The sequence below is a fragment of the Candoia aspera genome, chromosome 1 (genome assembly GCF_035149785.1).
Source record: "Candoia aspera isolate rCanAsp1 chromosome 1, rCanAsp1.hap2, whole genome shotgun sequence".
Lineage (NCBI taxonomy): Eukaryota > Metazoa > Chordata > Lepidosauria > Squamata > Boidae > Candoia > Candoia aspera.
In genome coordinates, this window is record NC_086153.1 from 76,112,376 (window position 1) to 76,133,407 (window position 21,032).

General features: G+C 38.0%; 1 protein-coding gene across 1 annotated transcript in view; it reads left to right on the forward strand.

The window, feature by feature from the left end:
* THBS2 (thrombospondin 2) overlaps positions 1–21,032 on the forward strand; it is a 56,929-nt gene that overhangs the window by 23,683 nt on the left and 12,214 nt on the right. The window contains exons 7-17 of the mRNA XM_063307435.1: positions 1,266–1,362; positions 3,458–3,628; positions 4,293–4,469; positions 5,345–5,518; positions 6,610–6,737; positions 6,867–7,019; positions 8,376–8,594; positions 10,303–10,410; positions 11,170–11,329; positions 14,079–14,197; positions 17,572–17,806. Coding sequence (XP_063163505.1) covers positions 1,266–1,362; positions 3,458–3,628; positions 4,293–4,469; positions 5,345–5,518; positions 6,610–6,737; positions 6,867–7,019; positions 8,376–8,594; positions 10,303–10,410; positions 11,170–11,329; positions 14,079–14,197; positions 17,572–17,806 — 1,741 coding nt within the window. The remainder of the gene's footprint in view (positions 1–1,265; positions 1,363–3,457; positions 3,629–4,292; positions 4,470–5,344; positions 5,519–6,609; positions 6,738–6,866; positions 7,020–8,375; positions 8,595–10,302; positions 10,411–11,169; positions 11,330–14,078; positions 14,198–17,571; positions 17,807–21,032) is intronic.

A 21,032-nucleotide genomic window follows, 5' to 3' on the forward strand; every position in this document is an offset into this window, starting at 1 on the left:
CAATAGATCCCAGTCTTGTGCCACTGGAATCACATAGCATCTTAAGTGGGGTATGAGATGAGATGACCCAGACAGGATTCTTCCTTGTTAGACTGTTTTCCTTTACATGGAAATCATTTAGGATGGGAACCTTTCATGGTGAAGGCCATCTCCTAATTCTGCTTCTACTCTTCACTTTTTAGTAGCCAGGCTCATCCTCCTTTCTGCAGCACCCTCGTGCTACAGAAGCAATGAAATCAGGTGTCATCAGCTTAAATGCTTCTTTATATTTTGGCCAAGTACTGTCACTGATGGAACATTCCAGATTTTAGTTTTATCTGTAGCACCAAACTAGTGGACATAGAACTAGAGTCTCTTGCCCAGAAGCCAACCCGCAAGCCCAGGAAGGCTAGAGTGATGATGAAGTGCAGCCTTTTGCCTCTTTCTGTATGAGTGTCTTATGGTGGGCAAGCTGTGAGAAGCTCCAATTTTCTTTGCCATCTTAAGCGACCTGGTGTGCAACAGGGTCTTCCCTTGTAGAACATCCAGTACAGAAAATGGTACTTTGGGAGCTGCTGGGAAAAAAAAATGTTTACAGTTGGAGCAAAAAGCATGGAAACCTGAGTTTGCAGCTGGGTCTTGCATCTCTTCTTCCAAAGAGATTGAGAACAGTAAAAAGTCTCCCTAACATGGTGAACCATTGTAAAAAAGAAAAAAAGTGAGATCATTGTCCTCTTTTACTGTCAGGTAGGGGACAGTTGTTGAAATGAGTGTCCCTAGTGGGGAAGTGTCAGAAAAAGCAAACTATGTCTGTTGATAGTTTACACATGTACAAAAGGGGTGGGGCTTGCACCATGGTGGCTGTATCTTGCCATCTTGCCTTTTTTTACCCCTACCCTAACACACACACACACACACACACACACACACACCATGGATGTTGCTGGATATAAACTAAGCAATCAAGATTGTGACTGAGAGAATGGGGAACAGAAGGGCCAGAATGGGGACATTATCCAGAACTCGTCTTGATCAAGGCGATTCATCTCTTAGAGCCCCAGGTGTTCTTCTGAGTGACATCTCATTGAGATATGTATGTTACTGCTTGAAAATAGCAAATGCTACTTTTATATAATTTGGTATGCCTTTTTTATCAAGAAGAAAATCAGCTTACCCAATTCAGTTCCAATAATCTGCATGTTGGTAGCTTTGTTTTTTTTTAAGAGAATGATTTAGTTGACTTCATTTCTGCATCATGGTTTGACTTTGTTTTTCTTTGCATGTAGAACTCTAAAACAGTGTGCAATAAAATCACATGCCCGCCTGTGCATTGTGTCAGTCCAACTTTTATTGATGGCGAGTGCTGTCCTGTCTGCTCTCATAGTAAGTATGCTATATTTTTCCATCTTGTATGCTGGGCCTACCATCAGTGTATTCAGATAATCCAAAAACACCAATTCAGTAACCAAAGAATAAATGTGTAGTCACAGAGGGAAATGAGTGCAGAGTGAAATAAAATGTGAATCCCCAAAAGAAGAACAAGGATCCTTGCTGATACTCTCTCTGGCTTACCCCGCCCCCCCCAAGAAATCAAGTTTCCGAGAGCTTGGAAACCAGTTTACATCTGGGCCCTATGTGTCTTCCAGAGAGATTGACAGCAGTAGAAAGGAAAACTCTTCCCAAATTCTTAGGTACACTGGCTGCTTGTGTTGATCTTGCTGCACCATATAAGGCATGGACTCTATTGTTTACTAGGTAGTATCTAATGATAAATGAGTAATTATGAATGTCAGTTTAGTGGATAAGCAGACTTCATTTAACAGAATACATGAGAAGTATTTTTGACCTCATGAAATTATTAATCAGCATGTCTAAATAATATATAATTTAAGACTAGAAATTATTAACCCTGTGCTTTATTAAAATATTTTATTATAATAACCAGTCATTCAACTAAATAGGTATTGCACTTTGCTCGTGTCTTTCTCATTTCATCTGGGTGAACTTAACCAGTTAGAGTTCTGCTGACCCTTTACTAGTATTGAGTTAGTGAAGGGATGCTTATAGGATACCACCAATAGGGGCACAATTGAGTGCATTGCAGAATTTTGATAGATTTTACCCACCTTTGGTATCCATTTGTTTTTAAGACTGTAAGGCATACCAGATTCTGCAGGCCTTTGATCTGGTCCAGTACTTCTTTACTTATGTTCTAAAGCTGTCATCTTTGCTATCACACAGCAGATTCAAAGAAGGCTGCAGGGTGGTAAAGCTTTGTATATTAGATGTCTCATTTACCATTTTCCCTTGTCCTCAGAGATGTTTATTGTTTATTCCCATTCTGGTTCACCAGCAGCAAATCCTGGTCATAAACAAGTCGATCAGTACTGTGAAATTCAAAAGCCAGTGGACACAGCCTTGTTTGTCTACCAACCATAGACAACAGTTGAGGTCCTTACAGCCTTGTTTCTTTGCACATTAGCTTGCACAGCAGAGAATTGTCACTTTTTATGCCTCTTTCACAGCCTAAAAGAGGTTGGGTTGCTGGTGGTGCTAACTGTGCTTCCTGAATCAGCACTATATATTTTGTCAGCAATACATAAGTTATTACTATTTTCCTCTCTTTGACCTCTTCATATCACCAACAAATTTTCCTTTCCTGGTGAAAAGTCTTTTTAAGAAGCAGGACAGAGTCAGGAGTATGGCATCAGAAGGAAATGCAACAAGACTGCTCACTTCCAGGGGCATGACCATCACAGGTGTCCAGGAGGGTGACTGTCACGGGGGTCCAGGAGGGTGACCATCACAGGTGTCCAAGGTGTGCAAGGTCACAATGTGTTCTAACATCACAGTGCAAGCTCCATCCCTTGCATACTTGTGTGCAGCACTATGGTGCACATACAAAAGGCAGAGGTTGTGGCATGACATTGCAACACTTATTTTGTCATGTTGGCATCATTAGGAATGGATGTCTGTGATTATTTTTGCAGTTGGTTCAATTAAACCCTGCAATTTGAAATGGTATAGTCTTCACACAGGAACTTCATACTGGGACTTTCTAGCTCAGTTTTTAGTAGGGGGGTTGTTCATTTGAAAATTCCTCCATGTGAAATTCATATTCTAATTCAAAATCAAAACAGGGATGTTTTGGACACTATCCTCTTAGATAGGAGATTTTTTCTTTCTTTCTCGGAACAGCTGTATACAAAGAACACTTAAAAACCAACAGCAATCTCTATGTACCTAGATCTACATAGAGATGAACTAAATCATCCAACTTGATATAAATAATAACTATGTGTGATTGGGATTTGGGCTGCATACCACCTTGGAAATTTAACTTATTACAGAGCTTTATTTGAATCTCCTGTCCTTCTGATTCTTAACTCATCTTTAAATTTTGGCAGGCTAATGTTTGTACATACTTAACCAGACAGTCAGAGTATTTAAGTCTATCTGTGGTTCTCCTGATTTGTAGCTGATGATCAGGAAGAAGGCTGGTCTCCCTGGTCAGAGTGGACAGAATGCTCAGTCACATGTGGATCTGGAACCCAGCAGCGAGGAAGATCGTGTGATGTCACCAGCAACACTTGCCGAGGCCCATCCATTCAGACCAGGACCTGCTCCCTTGGCAAATGTGACAATCGCAGTGAGTGTTATAACTCATTATTTTACTTTGCATCCAATACAAGGACAGTAAATCTGGAATTAATCTTAAAGGAAAAAGAATGTACTTAGATGAGGTATCATGAGTTTCATCACCTGTTAAGATATGGTCAGTCCTAAATAGCTTTATAGAGCCAATTTGGTGTAGTGGTTAAGTCATCAGGCTAGAAACTGGGAGACCTTGGGCCAGTCACTTTCTCTCAGCCCTAGGAAGGAGGCAATGGCAAACCACTTCTGAAAAACCTTGCCAAGAAAACTGCAGGGACTTGTCGAGGTAGTCTTCAAGAATTTGACATGATTGAATGGATTAAAAAAAAAAGCTTTATAGTTAACATATTTTTCCCCAAGAAGCCAGTGGCAATTGATTGGTGAAGATATAGTTCTGTCTGGCCCACATGGAATGCTTATAGTGCCATGCCCAAATCTTGCCCTGCTGAGTTTTGTTCATCAAAGCAGCACATGTATGATTGTGTGCCATTAGTTGATGTGGCTAGAGGTCTGACTAAGAGCTAGCTGGAATTGTCAGAGATATTTGAATTATAAATCAAGTGAGATCTACATACTCCTAGGGGTGACTGGGAATTTCCATTAGATCCTTTGAGGCTGCAGATGCAAGCTCTTCATTCCTTTTTTTTTCTCTTGACCAGTACGTCAAGATGGTGGCTGGAGTCACTGGTCTCCCTGGTCTTCCTGTTCTGTGACTTGTGGAGTAGGCAATATCACTCGCATACGACTCTGCAATTCCCCAGTCCCTCAGATGGGTGGGAAAGGCTGCAAAGGAAGTGGACGTGAAACTAAAGAATGTGAAAGAGACCCATGTCCAAGTGAGTTTGTTGGTTGAAATCTCTGTCTTGTATTAGGGCTGTAACCTAGATACTGTATGCATGAAAAGCATGGGCTATAAAAAGCCTTCTTTGGGTATTATGAAAAAGTTCAAATTCTACATGCTGCACAGTGAAAAACAAAACAGAAGCTCTTCATGTGATTTAGAATCTGGATTTACCAGGGTCCCCAACTGCATAGAAGGCTTCCACAGATAAAATAGGGATTTTTTTCTGAAGGGTAGCCCAGGGCATCAGAGCTAGTAAACTCCTTCTTGTGCATCAGCCTTGCCTTTTTTAGGTTCATTTGGAAGTCTGAAAAAGAAAGAGCAGCTTTGATGAATAGCAGAGAGGTACTGGGCTTATGTGAGGTCCAACACACACTTTCTGCACCACTTTTGAAATGTGCATAGTCCTAGTATGAAATGTTATGGAAACTTATCTCAGTAATAATTATACCAACATCAACAACAATAAGCAGAGATAAATTTTGAAAACATCTCAGTGCCATCTAGCATGACTCATGTAAGTTACTTTAATAGAAAATGTGCATTTTTTTATTGATTGTGTTTTTCTTCTGGAATGCCATTAAGGTATAGCTGTTTTAACTGCAGTTACATTGTCTGCAGAGACCTGCACCAGATGCAGTCCATAATCACTTTGTCCATTGCGAGTAGGGGAATTATGGTGCAATGTTAGTGAATTCCTTTGAGTCTGCAAATTGTTTTTTGGAACGTTGACAAGACAAAAAAAGAAGCTTTGCGTTAATCACACTAATGAAATGACTAGTTAAAATAAAGTGTATGTTGTTGCTGCAATCACTTATTGAGTTTTGTTTTGTTTCTTATGCTAAAATCTTGTTGACTGCCTTCCTCCAGTCAATGGCCGATGGGGTCCTTGGTCTCCGTGGTCTGCATGCACAGTTTCCTGTGGCGGAGGTATTCGTGAGAGATCTCGTCTCTGTGATAGTCCAGCACCTCAGTATGGTGGAAAGGCCTGTGTAGGCGATGTCATTCAGCGTGATATGTGCAACAAACAGGATTGTCCAATAGGTGAATATGGAATACACTGGAAGGTCACATGAGATCTAAATGAATATATCCAAGTGAGATATTTGGAGGAGTCATAGCTCTTTGGTACAGCAGCTGATTTACATATAGAAGGCATCCATTTCTTAATGATTCCCCTCACACTGTATATGCAGTGTCTAACATTGCTTAGTGGAACAAGAAACTCTGAATAATCTGTGAACTGTTTATACAGCTTTATTGAATTAACAAGAAACATCTCTGATGAGCAAGAATGCATCAGTAGAAAAGTATATAAAATTGAGAGTAAAAACATTTCAAGTAAACATTTCAGCATGTTTAATTAGATTTTATCAGATTGGCTGAAGTTTGGCATATTTGTAGACCAAAGCTACGTAATACCAATTTTTAAATTATTAATCAACAGGTGTTTTTTTAAATAAGCAATAAGAACTTGAGTTTTATAATGGCATTGATTCATTTGAACTAAAGTGGTACTTTGATTCCCTTTTAATGCAACCTACTATTTGTAATTATTTATAAATCCTAAAGGGAAATAAAAGAAGAGGCCAGACTCTTATTTTGTTCCATCTTTCTTCTGCCTAATCCAGGCAAGAAGACCAGTTTAGGATGGAATCTAATCTAGTTGAATTTCTAGATTCAAAATATTTGAGCTTGGAGCAGCTGTTCTGACTTTAGTGGAAGTGTTCAACAACTATCCAGACCACACCAGAAATGTTCTGAGCTTGAGTCAATCCCCTTTCCATCTGAAAACATCTGTTTTGACTTCTAGAATGTTTGGAACAGTGTCCACAAACTTTCTGCAAGGTCAGAACAACCTTTTTTTGAGCTCAAAACATTTCAAATTAAAAACTTTTTTCACACCTCTAATAGAATTGATACTGTGCATAATATTTCATACAAAAGGATTTTCGTTACTCATCTGCTCAAATACCCTTAAAATCTGTTTCAACAGATTAGAGGATATTTTGAAAGAGGCTTTGAGGAGACATGAGGTATTGCAGAGAAGATGGGAAGCTGCTTCTTCAGAAGGATGCCTTTTGGATTCCCTCTTAGTCCTACCATAGCAATGCTCTTTTATTGTATTTTGACAGATGGCTGTTTATCAAATCCTTGCTTTCCTGGAGCAGAATGCAGCAGCTATCCTGATGGCTCATGGTCCTGTGGCGCATGTCCTGCTGGCTATCTTGGAAATGGAACATTCTGTGAGGACCTTGATGAGGTGGATGAGTTTCACTCTGCCTGAATTACTTTGGTTCCACTGAAGGAACACAGGTTTTGATTACTGTGATTTGACGTGTCTGGTCAAAAAACTCACTATTTCTTTTTGCACTTTTTTCTCCTGGGGCAGTGTGCTGTAGTGCCAGATGTTTGCTTTAAGTTCAACCAGAACCACCGATGTGTAAACACCAACCCAGGATTCCACTGCTTACCATGTCCTCCTCGCTACAAAGGAACTCAGCCATATGGGGTGGGCCTAGAGGTTGCCAGGGCAGAAAAACAAGTAAGTGCCAGAACAGCGGGGAGATGTATTCATTCTAGACATCTTGTTGTTTTAGAAAGTAATTAAAACAATAGATTTTGAAAAAAAAGGAACATTCAAAACCAGCCCAGATGTTGACAAATTAGCCACAAAGTCATGTCTTTATACAGCAAGGATGTATTAAAATATTAGGACACAGAAGTAGATTAAAGCCATGTTTCTCAACCTCAGCAGCTTTTAAGATGTGTGGACTTCAACTCCCAGCATTCTGAGAGTTGAAGTCCATGCAACGTAAATTTGCTAAGGTTGAGAAACACTGGATTAAAGGAAAATGCTACCCTTGGGTCAAGCTTGGTTTCTGGTGCCTGCATGAACATATCCATTGCAACATCAATAGGGACAGAAGTAGCAATATGCTTAATTGATTACGTGAAAATTTAGAGCCTCTTGTTTCTCACAGTTAATAATGCATTTTTGTCAAGCACTACCCCCAAGTGTCAAGGGCCAATTTGTGAAGCGGTTTGACATAGCCAGATACTTCTCTGAAAGGTCTGCGTTTGAAAAAATCTTTATGTAACACATGTGAGAAGCAGGCAAGGTGAGAGGTTACATTTTCTAGAGAGCCATATTTTTTTCAGATTTTTGTCACCTTGGATTTTATTCAGTCATCATCCATTTTCCGACTGATGCAGTTTATGGATTCTAAATGTAAAACTAATATTAAAAGTATTATATTGAAGTTATAATGTAAGTCAATGGCAAAACAGAAACAGCAGCTGCGACTTATTAAAAGGAAATTGCAGTCCATTAGCTGTCTCTATTGGTTTTTTTTAAAAAAAGCAATTTATTTGTTGGTTGCCTGCTAAAAAAGTGAAGTCTTTGTCACTATCAGTTCTGGCGACTTCATGGACATGCCTAGGCAATATTCTTGGCAACAGCATGGAAGTAGTTTGCCATTGCCTCCTTCCTTCCTTTCTTTTTTCTTCATCTTCCTGAAATTACAAAGGAAATGGATGGGGCTGAATGTTCGTGCCTCACAGTAAATTTTATCTTGTTTAATTACATCCAGAAGCCTGCAGATGTGAGAGATAAACTTGTGAAGGAATATGTCATTCGACTTAAGGCTATGCTTTAGTTAAAGAGAGGCTTATTCGTAATTGCTACATTGACAGCAGTGCTTAAGTTACTAGCTCAGCAAGCAAATGTTGCTTGGGTCTTTGGCCAGGTTTTTAGTGAAAGGTTGTTACATCTGGATCCAGCTACAGAACATGTGCTCAAGGCTCAACAGCTAATGGGAAATTAAAACGTCTGTTTCTTGGCTGTTCTGATTAATCAGATGTTTTTGGTGTCCTATTTGCATAATGATCTGCTTTTCAGGTATGTGAGCCTTCCAACCCTTGCAAAGATAAAACACATAGCTGCCACAGTTCAGCTGAATGCATCTATCTGGGGCATTTCACCGACCCTGTGTACAAGTGTGAATGTAGGACAGGCTATGCTGGTGATGGATTCATCTGTGGGGAAGATTCAGACCTGGATGGATGGCCCAACAGTAACCTGGTCTGTGCTGCCAATGCTACTTATCACTGCATAAAGGTAAAGTATATGAAGTAGAGAGGTCCTAAACATCTAAACTGAAAATAGTTGTTTTTTTTTAAATAGTCTTCCACAGGGCTGGCTTTATCATGGTGACTACCTATGCAGTGATATGATGAGCAGCAAAGGGTTAGAAGTCAGAGCTAAATATATTACACAGATGATGAAGACAGTTTGTTCTCCTGAGATGTGGTGAAAAACACATCTGTCACATTGGCAGCACTGAAGCTAGTTTCAGTTACAGTTTCAGCCCAATTCTGTATCTGGAATAAGAACAGGCACGAAAATGTGGAAATTATTCCTCTTTTACCACTTGTTAGGCCACTGTAGATAGAAAGAAAATAAATGATATATTTCTCTTATCTACCTATATATGTTAAAAGACTTCCATGTTTTTTCTTTTCCTGTCTTGTGGCCTGTACTGATTATATTCCTGTGATGATTCACCAAAAAGGGAGATGAATAGATGGTTAGGAGAGAATTGCTAAGACCAAATTTATTAGAAATCCTAGACTTTTTGGGATGAAAGCTGAGTGAATGCAAATGTAAGTTTATTGCAAAGTACAATGGTGGTGGTTTTCCAACAAGGTATATTAACTTCATCCCAAAATAGATCTCTGATAATTAACTCTCTCAACAAGTCAGCCAAATATACACCACACAGGAAATTCTGTATTAAGTATAACTTTTACTAAAGCAAAATAGTCCAACACAATAGAATGCCAAGGTACAGTATAACCCAATATCAAGTGAATTGAAATTATATTCTCTAAAAATGTATGAAGTACTCCATAACTCTGAAACAATATTAGTGATTTTTTAAAAAAAAATGAGAATTCATATTTAGTTTCATTTGCAATTTCTTCTGTTATTAAAACTTTAGAACCCTATTTCCCAAATATACAAATTTGTAAGCAATATTTGAACCAACACAACAGTTGGAGAACTGCATAGCCCAAAATATAATTGTGCTGCAAGCTGAATATTAATTTGGAAGGAAGAAAAAACAGCAGTGAACAAAACATAATTGTCTATTTTCCTTAACTGAAATATACTCAGTTCCTTATTGTTCTCGCTGTACCTTTCTTGAAGTTGATTGGCTAATGGAATGTTTGTAATCTGAAAACTGAATGTGACTGTATAAGACTGTGGAATGAATGTATTTCTGTTCTTTAATGACAAAGAAGCAATGTCAGATTTTTACTTGACTTTACAGTTCAGATATCATATCCATCTGTACTTACAGTTCATCTTTTGGGTGTTCATTAGCACATACTCATTATATATTTTACAATATTTAAATAAATAAAATAGCCTAACTAATTAGGCTAATTTATTTAGAAGACATAAATTTAATGTCTAACTTATTTAGAAGACATTATTCCCAACAGCTCAGCCCATAAGTAGATTTAACTGAGATTTAAATGGCTTCCTTTGACCATCTACCAGAAATAACAGGTGGTAAACCTCATTTGGTATCATTACAGTTTAGCAATATTATTTAACACAACCAAAGGCTGCTTTTTCTTAGCACCTGAAAGTTTATGAAAAGAAATAAATACATATATCTCTTTATCCAGTATAATTGTAGAAATAAATTCAGAATTTCCAGGTTGAACATCCAAGCCCTTTGTTGACCAAAGCTTGGGATTATTATCTATCTCTGAAATAAAACTCTGTACTAATCCAAGACTCTTTGTTTATATAGGATAACTGTCCTCTCCTGCCAAATTCTGGACAAGAAGATTTTGATAAGGATGGGAAAGGTGATGCTTGTGATGAAGATGATGACAATGATGGTGTAGTGGATGATAAAGTAAGCTCATATTTCCTACATTAAGCCATGTTTTCCTTTCAGAAGAAATAAATGCGGAAACCATCAAGAAATTTGCAGTTTCTTTGAGGTGTCTCAGTTTTCTATGACAAACTCTTTTTATTGATATCAATGGACTTTACATGCCCCATATGTAACACAGTTGTCCTAAGTTTCCATGAATGGGCGCAATTTTTCAGTTCTTTCATGCATGCTACAGCATTCATCTAGGGATACTGAAAGTGTTGGACAATGATGCCTAGGATAATCCATTATAGTTTTTAGGGTGTGTAATATATGCATTTGCTGTCATAATTCATAGCATCAGGATGAGGCCACTTGCAAATCCTAATGAAACAAAGTTTTTAATATAATCATTCATTCATTAATTTTATATATCAGCAAACTGGTGTGAGCCTAGGAGTGCTTTCTAATCATTATAAATGTGAAAACCTTAAAAGCTAGGAGCAAAAGTTAGATTACATGTCTGCCAACAGGTATATGCAACAAAATTGTCAGATCTTTCAAGGAAGAGTGTTTTATGGATGGGGAGAGTGTGGGCTAAGAGAAATCCTGTTCCCCAGTAGCCATTTGTTATTCCATGGAGGGTGGTGGCCGCTAGGAAAGAGTTTTGGAAGTTTTTCTTTACTATTGGAGTGGAATATGTGGGAACATATTATTTGGTTCAGAGAAAAGTGAAGGCTTCCTTCAAAACTTATCTGTGCTCCCATACTTATTCTCTAATCTTGCTTCTTCTTTTAGGACAATTGTCCACTTCTTTTTAATCCCCGGCAATCTGATTATGATAAGGATGAAGTTGGTGATCGTTGTGATAATTGCCCCTACGTGCACAATCCTGCTCAGATTGACACCAATCATAATGGAGAGGGTGATGCATGTGCAGTAGATATTGATGGAGATGGTATGTTCTTATTCTCTTCCGTTCTAGAAAGTAGTTTAGAATAACTCTCATTCCATATCAAGATCTCTTCCTGGATAATCTCTAATTCAAGCAGTATGGCCTTTACTCACACACACCCATCTATAATACTGAAGACAAGATACAATGTATGGGTGCAATCCAGAAATGAGTTTATTTTCACATTTATTTTCTTCATGTGGTGTTCAAATACTAACATACTTATATCTTTGGCTTATGACCACCCTTTTCTAACTGAAAGGACAAACATTGCTAGCAACAAGCAAATGCTTTGGCTGGAACTGACTAAAGACATGATACTGTACTTCCAATTTTCCCATGAGGGGAGGGGGAGATACATTTATGGAAAGCTATGTTTTTGATCAAAGTTTTCCATGAATTGAAGAGGTGAGATCATTTTTTGACAATTTCCCCAGAAACTACGGGCTATGGTAATCTTTATTGGACAAATAAAGATTACCTTGATTACCTTCACCTTGTTTTTCAAGCTACTCTGAAATACAATAGGCTAAACGGGTCACTTAAGCAACTCTTTATGGACAAAGGCTATATTGGGAGAGACACTTTCTAATACTATCACATTCACTTGATATCTAAATTTAATAAGGAAGGAAAGTATAATTATGGTCTAGCAATATCATAGTCTTTGATATATATTTTAGTATTTCATATGTTTATGTAGGCCACCCAATAATGTTCTGTGGCAGTTCACAAGAAATAAAAGAAGAAATTATAATAAAATATTTATATAGAGTATACATGAAGCGCCATATCTGATGTGCCAGTCAAATCAAATGTCTTCACCCAGAGTGCTTGCCAAAATGCCTTGAGCAAAGAAAGGAAATTATTTTAGATGTTATAATAATAAGAATCTCAAATTACATGTTTGGCTCTGAAAGGGAGAGAAAAATCAATGGTGATATTTAACATTATTAAACTGGCAAATACAACCTGAACAGTAGCCCAGTCCTGAAAAATCTACCAACCCAAATAGCTTTGATGTTTTTTCAGTGCCTTTGGGTTTATGCATTTTGGCATGACTTGCAGCCTGAAACATTAATGTCCTAAGGATGTTGTTGCAGCATTTCTTGGCAGCTGAATCTGTTTTCAGTACTGGCAAGACTAGGGGGCAGAGGAGATACCCTATTAAACCTTGGATTCAGTTCAGTGAATGTGTAGAATACTGGATATGTCTGTCAGCAGAAATCCAAAAGCTTCCCATAGCTTAAAATTTACATTAAAGATCAACGTTATTTGGTTGATGTTGTTCTGGCAAAATTGCAAGAAAACCCCCCAGAAATTAAAGCGTTATTGTAATATACAGGAAAACCCTATCAACTTCCATTATTTTCAGGAAGTATATCTCATAATACATTTTCAAGGAGTACTTTAACATTCAAGATTGGGCAAGAACTGTTACATCCCTGAAAGATTTGTAGTAAAATCAGAAAGGTTTTTAGACACAGTAGTTTTACAATGAGCCTTTTCTAAATTATCTGCTAAAATAAAAAAAATGTGTTTGGTGAAAATAGGAAGATGTGTCTAAAAGGATTTATTTGCAGGTTCACTTTCTGGTTCAAATTCCTGTGTTGACAGGTGTGGGTTCTCACAAAAAATTAATGTAGATCCTGCAAGTCTGTTTTACATCTAGCTTTCATCAAAAACTTGCAGGATAGGGGTTTGGGAAGACACCTAGACGATTTTTTACCACTGATCTGAGCACTCACCTAAGATTTGCTGTTCCCAAGACATTGAGAGTCTTTTCAAAATTAGGACCTTGAACTGAGTAGTGCCTTTGGCACAAAATTATCTGGCTGTGTTCTTAAGTACTACTGTATAGCATGCAAAGATTTTGCATAGGAGAAACAGGGCATTATAGAACTAACCTAAGAGATGACTCAGGGATGTGATACCTTAAAGATATTTGATCCAGAAAGCACAATCCGATAGATGGTATCTGTAATTTTGTAATTTTTTTTTGATGGGGGCTTCAGTTTAAAGAAAGCATGACAAAGCAAACACACCTTCTTTAATAGGCATAGGAGATTGCAATAGATATTTAACTGCCTCACTCAGAACCTGAATTGACCTGTGGATTTCATTAATAAAAGACAGGTTAATGGACGGCTTGGATCATCATAGCTTTAAAACTGGATAGATTCATGAAGGAATAGGGAGCTACTACTAACCAAAATGATAAAAACTCCTGACTTTTCATTCTTGTGTCTCAATGTCCCAATGCATATTTCATTTCCTGCCCTATAGACACATATGCACAGAGGACAAGTCTTTTAATCTGGAAGGTTCACTGTTACCTCTGGGCTAGGCACAGCATGCCTGAAAATACCAATTGTAGCAGAACACAAGTTGGAGAGGGGTAGATCTCCATCTTCAGCTTGCAGGCACCCAACAGGCATCTTGTTGGCTACTATGAGAAACAAAATGCTGGTCTAAAATAGGACTTGGCCTGATCCATTTGATCTATTCTTATGTTCCTATACAGCATCATGGTCTATTCAATATAGTCTGCATGCCTCAAGTCCAGAGTGACCCATGGGCTATGAAACTTGTGGGATAATCCCAGGCTAGTCACTCTCTTCTGACCTAACTTCACTCAGATAAAATGGGGAAAAAAACCTCCATTCCTGTTTGTACTAATTCTTGAAAATTGCTGTTTGTGAGTGGAATCTGAACATCTGGCTTCATTTGTATTGCTTTTTCATCCTGGCAGATGTTTTCAATGATCTTGATAACTGCCCATATGTCTATAACACAGACCAGAGAGATACAGATGGAGATGGAGTTGGTGATCACTGTGATAATTGTCCCCTGGTACACAATCCTGATCAGGTAAATGATGTATAGAAAGGGAAGATGGGCAGTGATTTTAGGAATTTTTTTCCTAAAATTACTTTTTTTTAATTGTTTCAGCACTGAATATAGCTCTTTTTCTAAACCCAAATTCACAAGTTGCTGACAAAAGAATGATAACATTGCTGGTTGCTTTAGAGATGCTTGTATTCCCCCAATTGCCCCTTTTCCACATACTGGAGAAAATTCCTTTTAAAGGTAGGAAAAGAAGAATTGATGTAAGAAACTGAAGGGAATTGAGAATTTCTGTTGATAATAACCTTCATCCACCCAACCCTCTTCATACTAGGGACTAACTTCCATGGCAATAAAGGTATAAACTTAGTATGTTTGTATGTTTGTATGTGTATGTGTGTATGTATATGTGTGTGTGTATGTATGTGTGTGTGTGTGCGTATACACACAGACACACACACACATACACACACAAATATATATATTTGTTTACCTTCTTTCTGCCATTGTGGACCTCAAAGTAACAGTTATGGGGCACCCAGATGTTATTCTGCCCATGCACTAAACAGATCATTGTCTGTTTATGCACCCTCAGAAGTTCTCCTTCTGTCTCCTGTTTTTCACTCACTCCAGAATCTGCTGAGGCAAAGCCCATGACATCTGTCTAACTTGCATAATGACAGCTGTTCCTCTCAGGGGCAGAAGAGAAGCTTGCTTGCAAAGAACATGAAATGTCTGTGGCAAACAAAATGGGGTACAGGCATTTTGCTGCCCAGGGTTGCTTTGAGCAACTTCTTACCAAACCTGGGTTGATGCAAAGAAGACTGGGGAGCACATGACATTTCTGTGCATAGGAATGAAATGAATTGTGCGTTTGAGTGAGCTGGAGGGTTTCTCCATGTGTGAGTACGTGCTTTTTAAAAAAAATTGGCTCACCAGGCATTTGAAAATTGTTAACACAAGTCCCAGATCACAATGGTCTTTATCGCCTTGCATCACATCAGTGCTATGTTCTATTTATTCGTGATTCTATTTGGAGGGGAAAATTGTTTAATTTATATTGAATTCAAATGATTCTTTTCAATAACAGGCCATATGCTTATATTAAAAGCAAATATAATCAACAATCTGTATGTTTGGAGATTAGCAAAATGTTTGAATTATTAAAGAGCAGCTTTCAAGTTTTCAAAGATCCAACTCAAAATATTTACCTTTGATTTCGGTGTATGATCTGGAATTTCTAATTGTATAAAGTTATTGCCGTAGGCTTCCTGTATTTTTTCTTTAAAGGGAATGTTATTGAGAGCAATATCAGCCTTCATATCTTGCCCAAACAAGAGAGGTTTTTCACAAGAGCATGCATGCAGCATAGTTTGTCTCATCTGTAAGATCTCACCAAGGGAACGAAGGCTAGAACAAGTACAGTTGAGGTCAAAGTCTTTCCCACTTTCATTGACATTATCACACTACCTTTTCAACTACTTTTAAGTGCTCTTAATAGATACTCTAGGACAATGTCAAATGTTTAAATGTTTACCCAATCATAGCAGATATAATAAAGGTTCCCTGCTAGCAAAATTAGGATGGAGTAGCAATTACAGGGAAGGAAAAGTCTCTACTGAGTTGAACTTGACTCCTAATGTTTACATACACATCCATGTTATTTTCTCAGCAACAATGCAGAAGTTGTTTTCCATTGCCTTTTTTTCTGGAATACTTGTTTCCCTAGTCTAGTCTACATCTCTGGAATTTCTAATCTGTCTCCCATCCAAGTGCTAACCACACTGGACTCTGTTTGGCTTTTTTGAGATATTCAAGGTCATTTAGAAGCCGCCATCTGCTGTGATAGTCATAATTATATTCAGTATTTAGGAATTAAGTGGATGAATGAAATATGTTTGTTTACACTTTTTAGTATGCATTCCAAAGGTCTGCTTCTCTCTCAGTTTTCTTCTGGAGCTTAGCCAGTATTTGCTGTATATATGAGGTAGATTAAAATTCTCCCTAAACAAATTCATTTTTACAAGTTCTTAGGTCTTCAGTATTAAGTATCACTCTGTGATAAGAAGAGTATAGCTATGTTCGCTGGTCTCTCCTTTCTCTGTCACATCCCTATTGATTTGCATACATTTTGGGAGGATCTAAATCCATGGTACTTGGCATTTGTAATCATGCCAGGAATCTATATGCATAAAGCATATTTCCCACTTTTGATGGGTGATATGTACAGGGTTAAGGAATGAAGCATGGAGAATAGGTGAATAGTGGTTCCCAAACTTCCATCAACGTTGGAGATGTACTTTATGTTTTTAGATTTAGCTACTTCAGAGAGCCCTTCCCCTCACTGTATGCCTGCGAGAGAATATTGATCTCCAGGAATATGAATTAAGATCTCTGATGCAAAATCTAACATAGAAGCCTGAGACAATCATAGTATTTGTGATCTGCAGTAAGTAATTGACCAGATGGGCCAGATCCATAGCTCTAGAAAAAGCCCAATCCAGATCAGGTCACTTGATAGGTGATGCAGTTCAATTCAATGCATAGGTCTTGAGTGAAATTCAGAGAAACAACTCCATTCTCTCACAGACATGAGAAAAACTTAAATGACAACATGGAGTCACTGTGTGTGACTTGGGCAGCCTTGTAAATTTGTTTAATAAATAAAAATAAATAAATAAATAAAAAGACAATAACTTATTTTTTGGCACAAAGGGATAAAGTTTTAAAGTAAGATAGTCTGTTATGAAGTTATAAACTAGATATTATTGCAGCACTTTATAATTTTAACCTTATTCTTTAAATTGATTTTTGGTAGCTTGATTGGTCTGAGCAGAATATTCTTATTTGCAGTGATAGTAGGGTGTATCTGTGTAAAGGGAATGGGTCTTCATGGGAAATTTAAGAATCATTTAATATCCTCTGTACTCTCCTGAAAGGACTGGTGTGGCCTCTTTGCAAGGATCACATTTATTTGAGGGTATTTGATCTATTGGCCATCAATTCAAATATTTCCTCTTCCCTCCTCTCCCCAAAGAAATATTTACATTAATACATTTTATCGTGCCACACCATCCTTCATAACATGTTGGAGATCCAAAACGGGAACAAAACTTTTCAGAGGTGCAGCATTTGAATGAGGAAGTTCATACCAGTCCATTCCACACTGGGTAAATGGAAAGCTGTTTCAAATTGTTCGACTTTGCCTCATGATCTGCTGGCACCCTAGGTACCCCAAATTAGAATGTATACATGATGTGTGTGTTTGTGTATGTCTCTCTATGTGTGTGACATAAATAGATTTTAAGGACGGTATTAACCCTGTGATGTCATGGTTTTTGTTTTGTTTTTTATTATTGAAAAACATTTTTAATCTTTTTATCCTTTTTCCTCCTTAGACTGATGTGGACAATGATCTGGTTGGTGACCAGTGTGACAACAATGTAGACATAGATGAAGATGGTCACCAGAATAACAAAGACAACTGCCCTTACATTTCCAATGCCAACCAGGCTGATCATGACAAGGATGGCAAAGGGGATGCCTGTGATCCTGATGATGATAATGATGGTATCCCAGATGACAGAGACAATTGCCGCCTTACATTCAACCCTGACCAGGAGGATTCTGATGGTAAGGTTATTTCCCTGCAAGAGAGTTTGTTTACCACAAACCAGTGTGCAGCTACAGAGCACCTCTTGTATCTTTCACATGGAGTCTCGATTTCTGTTGGGCACATGGATAGGATTTGACACTAGCTTTCTCTAACCTAATGACCTGCAAATGGGTTGTGCTACAAATCTCAGATTCCCTTAGCCAGTCAGGGGAACTCTGTGCTTCAGAATGCCAACCTTATTATATTATATCTGACATGAAACTGTTTAGTGTTTTTGCCATTGAGCAGCCTTTAGTGCTGCTTGGTGAGTTCACATGGGGTCTCCTTCTAAAGGTGTCCTGAAACTTAAACACTAACAATGCCACATCTGCTGAGTGGCAATAAAAAAACAATGCTGCAGTTGATCAAACAAGAGAACCATTATTGCTTTATTAGAATTAGATGATCGTTTGTGTGTGGGGGGGTTGTGGGTGTAGAGAATCTTATATGTTGCTTATCCTAAGAAAGGAAGAAAAGGAAATCAGAATTAACCATCTGAACAGAGCAGGATCTTGAGACAAAGTCTGCAGTAAAGAAAAGCAACTAAGAGTCGTGTTTCACTTTGGAAGGATAAATTCTGATTGTGGCTTTGTAAAAAGCTTTCAATTCATATGAAGGCAGTTCCCAAACTGGGCTAAGCCAGAATAAGACAATACATTTTTATGTTTACTTTTACCCTGCCAGCTCAAATTTGAAGCTGAGTGTGAAATTTGAACTTTTTAATACTGGTCTGATGCCCTAATCACTACACAACACTGGCTTTCAGTATAGTACCCAGAAATCCAGGTGTTTATCTACCCTGTCTTTGTGATTCCAGTCATTCAAACCGGTAGGTGATTAACTGTCCTATGACCGAGAATCTCCTGCTGAGTAAGCTGTATCATTCATATTTGATTGTCAAGGCTCATATGGTTAGGATTCTGTCAAGAAATTAAACTGAATGCTATGTTCGTTCTGTAACCCAAGGAACTATTTTTCAACTAGCAGGCCTCAAAAACATTGGTGGGTGTGATGCATTTCCAAATTTCTTGAAGGATTAGTAGTCTTGTCAGCAGCAATCAGCAATATGAACCAAATAATTAAAACCACACTTGGACAAAGAAGTCACTTCTTTGATGTTACCAAAGAGAATAAAAGTGGAGACACACACTTACCCCCTTAAGTGTTAAGATAAACACGTATACAGCTGGTCAGTACTTGGAGTTCAACTTGGCCGGTAGCCAGTCAGTGGAATGTGGAGTCATTTTCTCATAAAGAGGAACTATGAAAAGCTTGATACTTGCTATCTGTAGTTTTAAAAAAAACTTTTTTGATGTTCCATGGCCAAGTTTACCCTTGAAGGTTAGAATGGGAAACTTTGTTCTAAGGGGACATGTCTCAATTGTGCAATACAGGTTCCTACTGATAAATATTAATGTAAATTCCTAAACATATAGAATGTATGAGAATTTCTCAGAACTGGGTAGGAACGCTTTTCAAAAAGAAAAGCTGCTAGCCCTCATGGTTGCAAAAACAGTTTTTAATGTGTTGGAGGTGCTTTGTGAAACATCAGAAGTCAGAGAGCGGTTCGAAACCGCGCGGCGGGGTGAGCTCCCGTTGCTAGTCCCAGCTCCTGCTCACCTAGCAGTTCGAAAACATGCAAATGTGAGTAGATCAATAGGTACCGCTTCGGCGGGAAGGTAATGGCGTTCCGAGTCGTCATGCTGGCCACATGACCCGGAAGTGTCTATGACAACGCCGGCTCTAAGGCTTAGAAACGGAGATGAGCACCGCCCCCTAGAGTCGGACACGACTGGACTTTACGTCAAGGGAAACCTTTACCTTTACCTTTTTATATAAATCTGACATAGCTAGCAAAGCTTTGGAAAAAACTTCAGACTTCTTATAGGTGTACATTAAAAATAATAGATCTGTAGTACGGATGAGCATTTTGTGAGTTACTTAGTCCAGGAACTCAAAAGACTTTTTGACATTTTAGTTCTGGACTTTGGCATCTACTTTGATGCCCACTGTTTTTTAACCTCAATAACTCGTTAACGCAAACCATAATAAGTGTTACATTATGAGACCCAGCTCTTCAACCATTTACCATCTTTAGAGATTTGGTGGTTGTAGACTCTGGTCTCTTGAATGGTTCAGCCTTAAATGCCATATTAATCAACCGCATAGCCACATTCCAAAGTTTCAAAGAATGCTTATTTCACTTTTAGCTTATCACTGCTATTTTTGTGAAGTAAACAGTTTCCCACATAAAGAAAGAAAGAGTAGCCAAAAGCTATTTTTACATGATTTGCTGTAATGCCTTCTTCACTCATTTAATACAGATGGGACAAAAATGCATGGCCACAGTCTTAACTACTCATGGCAAAACATTGCTGAAGGCATTTGATGACACAGGGATAAAATGAAATTTAAAATCCCAAAGCACTTTTTTAATATCAAGTTCTGTTGTACTCAGGACTTCTTAGAATATAAAGGATTCATTTCCCCCCTAAACAGTTCATATTCTAGTTCATATGTAGTTGTGGTATTGCCGTTATTCGGATTTTCAGCATCACGATAATCTGACTGAGAGTTGCCACTAGACCAGTTAACCTCTAATAATTTCACATGGTTACTTTGGAAGAGACACCTACCAATTATTTTTTTCCTTCTTTACAATTCATAAATGTACAAGAACACTTGAAGTATAAACCTGGCAATTCAACATTAACACATGTTAGTAGGTATGTGGCGTATAGCAATCACAACATAGCAAAAAATATAATGTTAATGAACAGCCAGCATTTAGTTATCAAGCTAAGAAGAATAGATTGGGTCTAAAGAAGGCTTACTCATTCTATAGATGGTTATATGGGTGCTAGAAGAAGGCTTTGTGATTCTACTTTGTGTATGAAGAGTATCTAGAAGTACTTCATGGTATAGAAATGAGTTGTGCATCTTGTTGGCAGATGCTGGGAAAGCCTTTAGCCCAGGAGAGGTCAAAAAAGTCACACACCAAGCATTTCTATAAAAATAATTTATTTACAGAAAGCAAAACAAAAAACATATTTAAAGGACTTAGCTCCCTTTGGAGCAAGCCTTGCTTGGCTACATATCGGCAGAGAAAAAAAAGGAAGTGAGAACAAGTCCGGGCAGGTTTCCTCCCCCCCCAGGTGATTTGCATGAAGCACGTGAGAGGAGACAATCACTTGCAACCTTTTT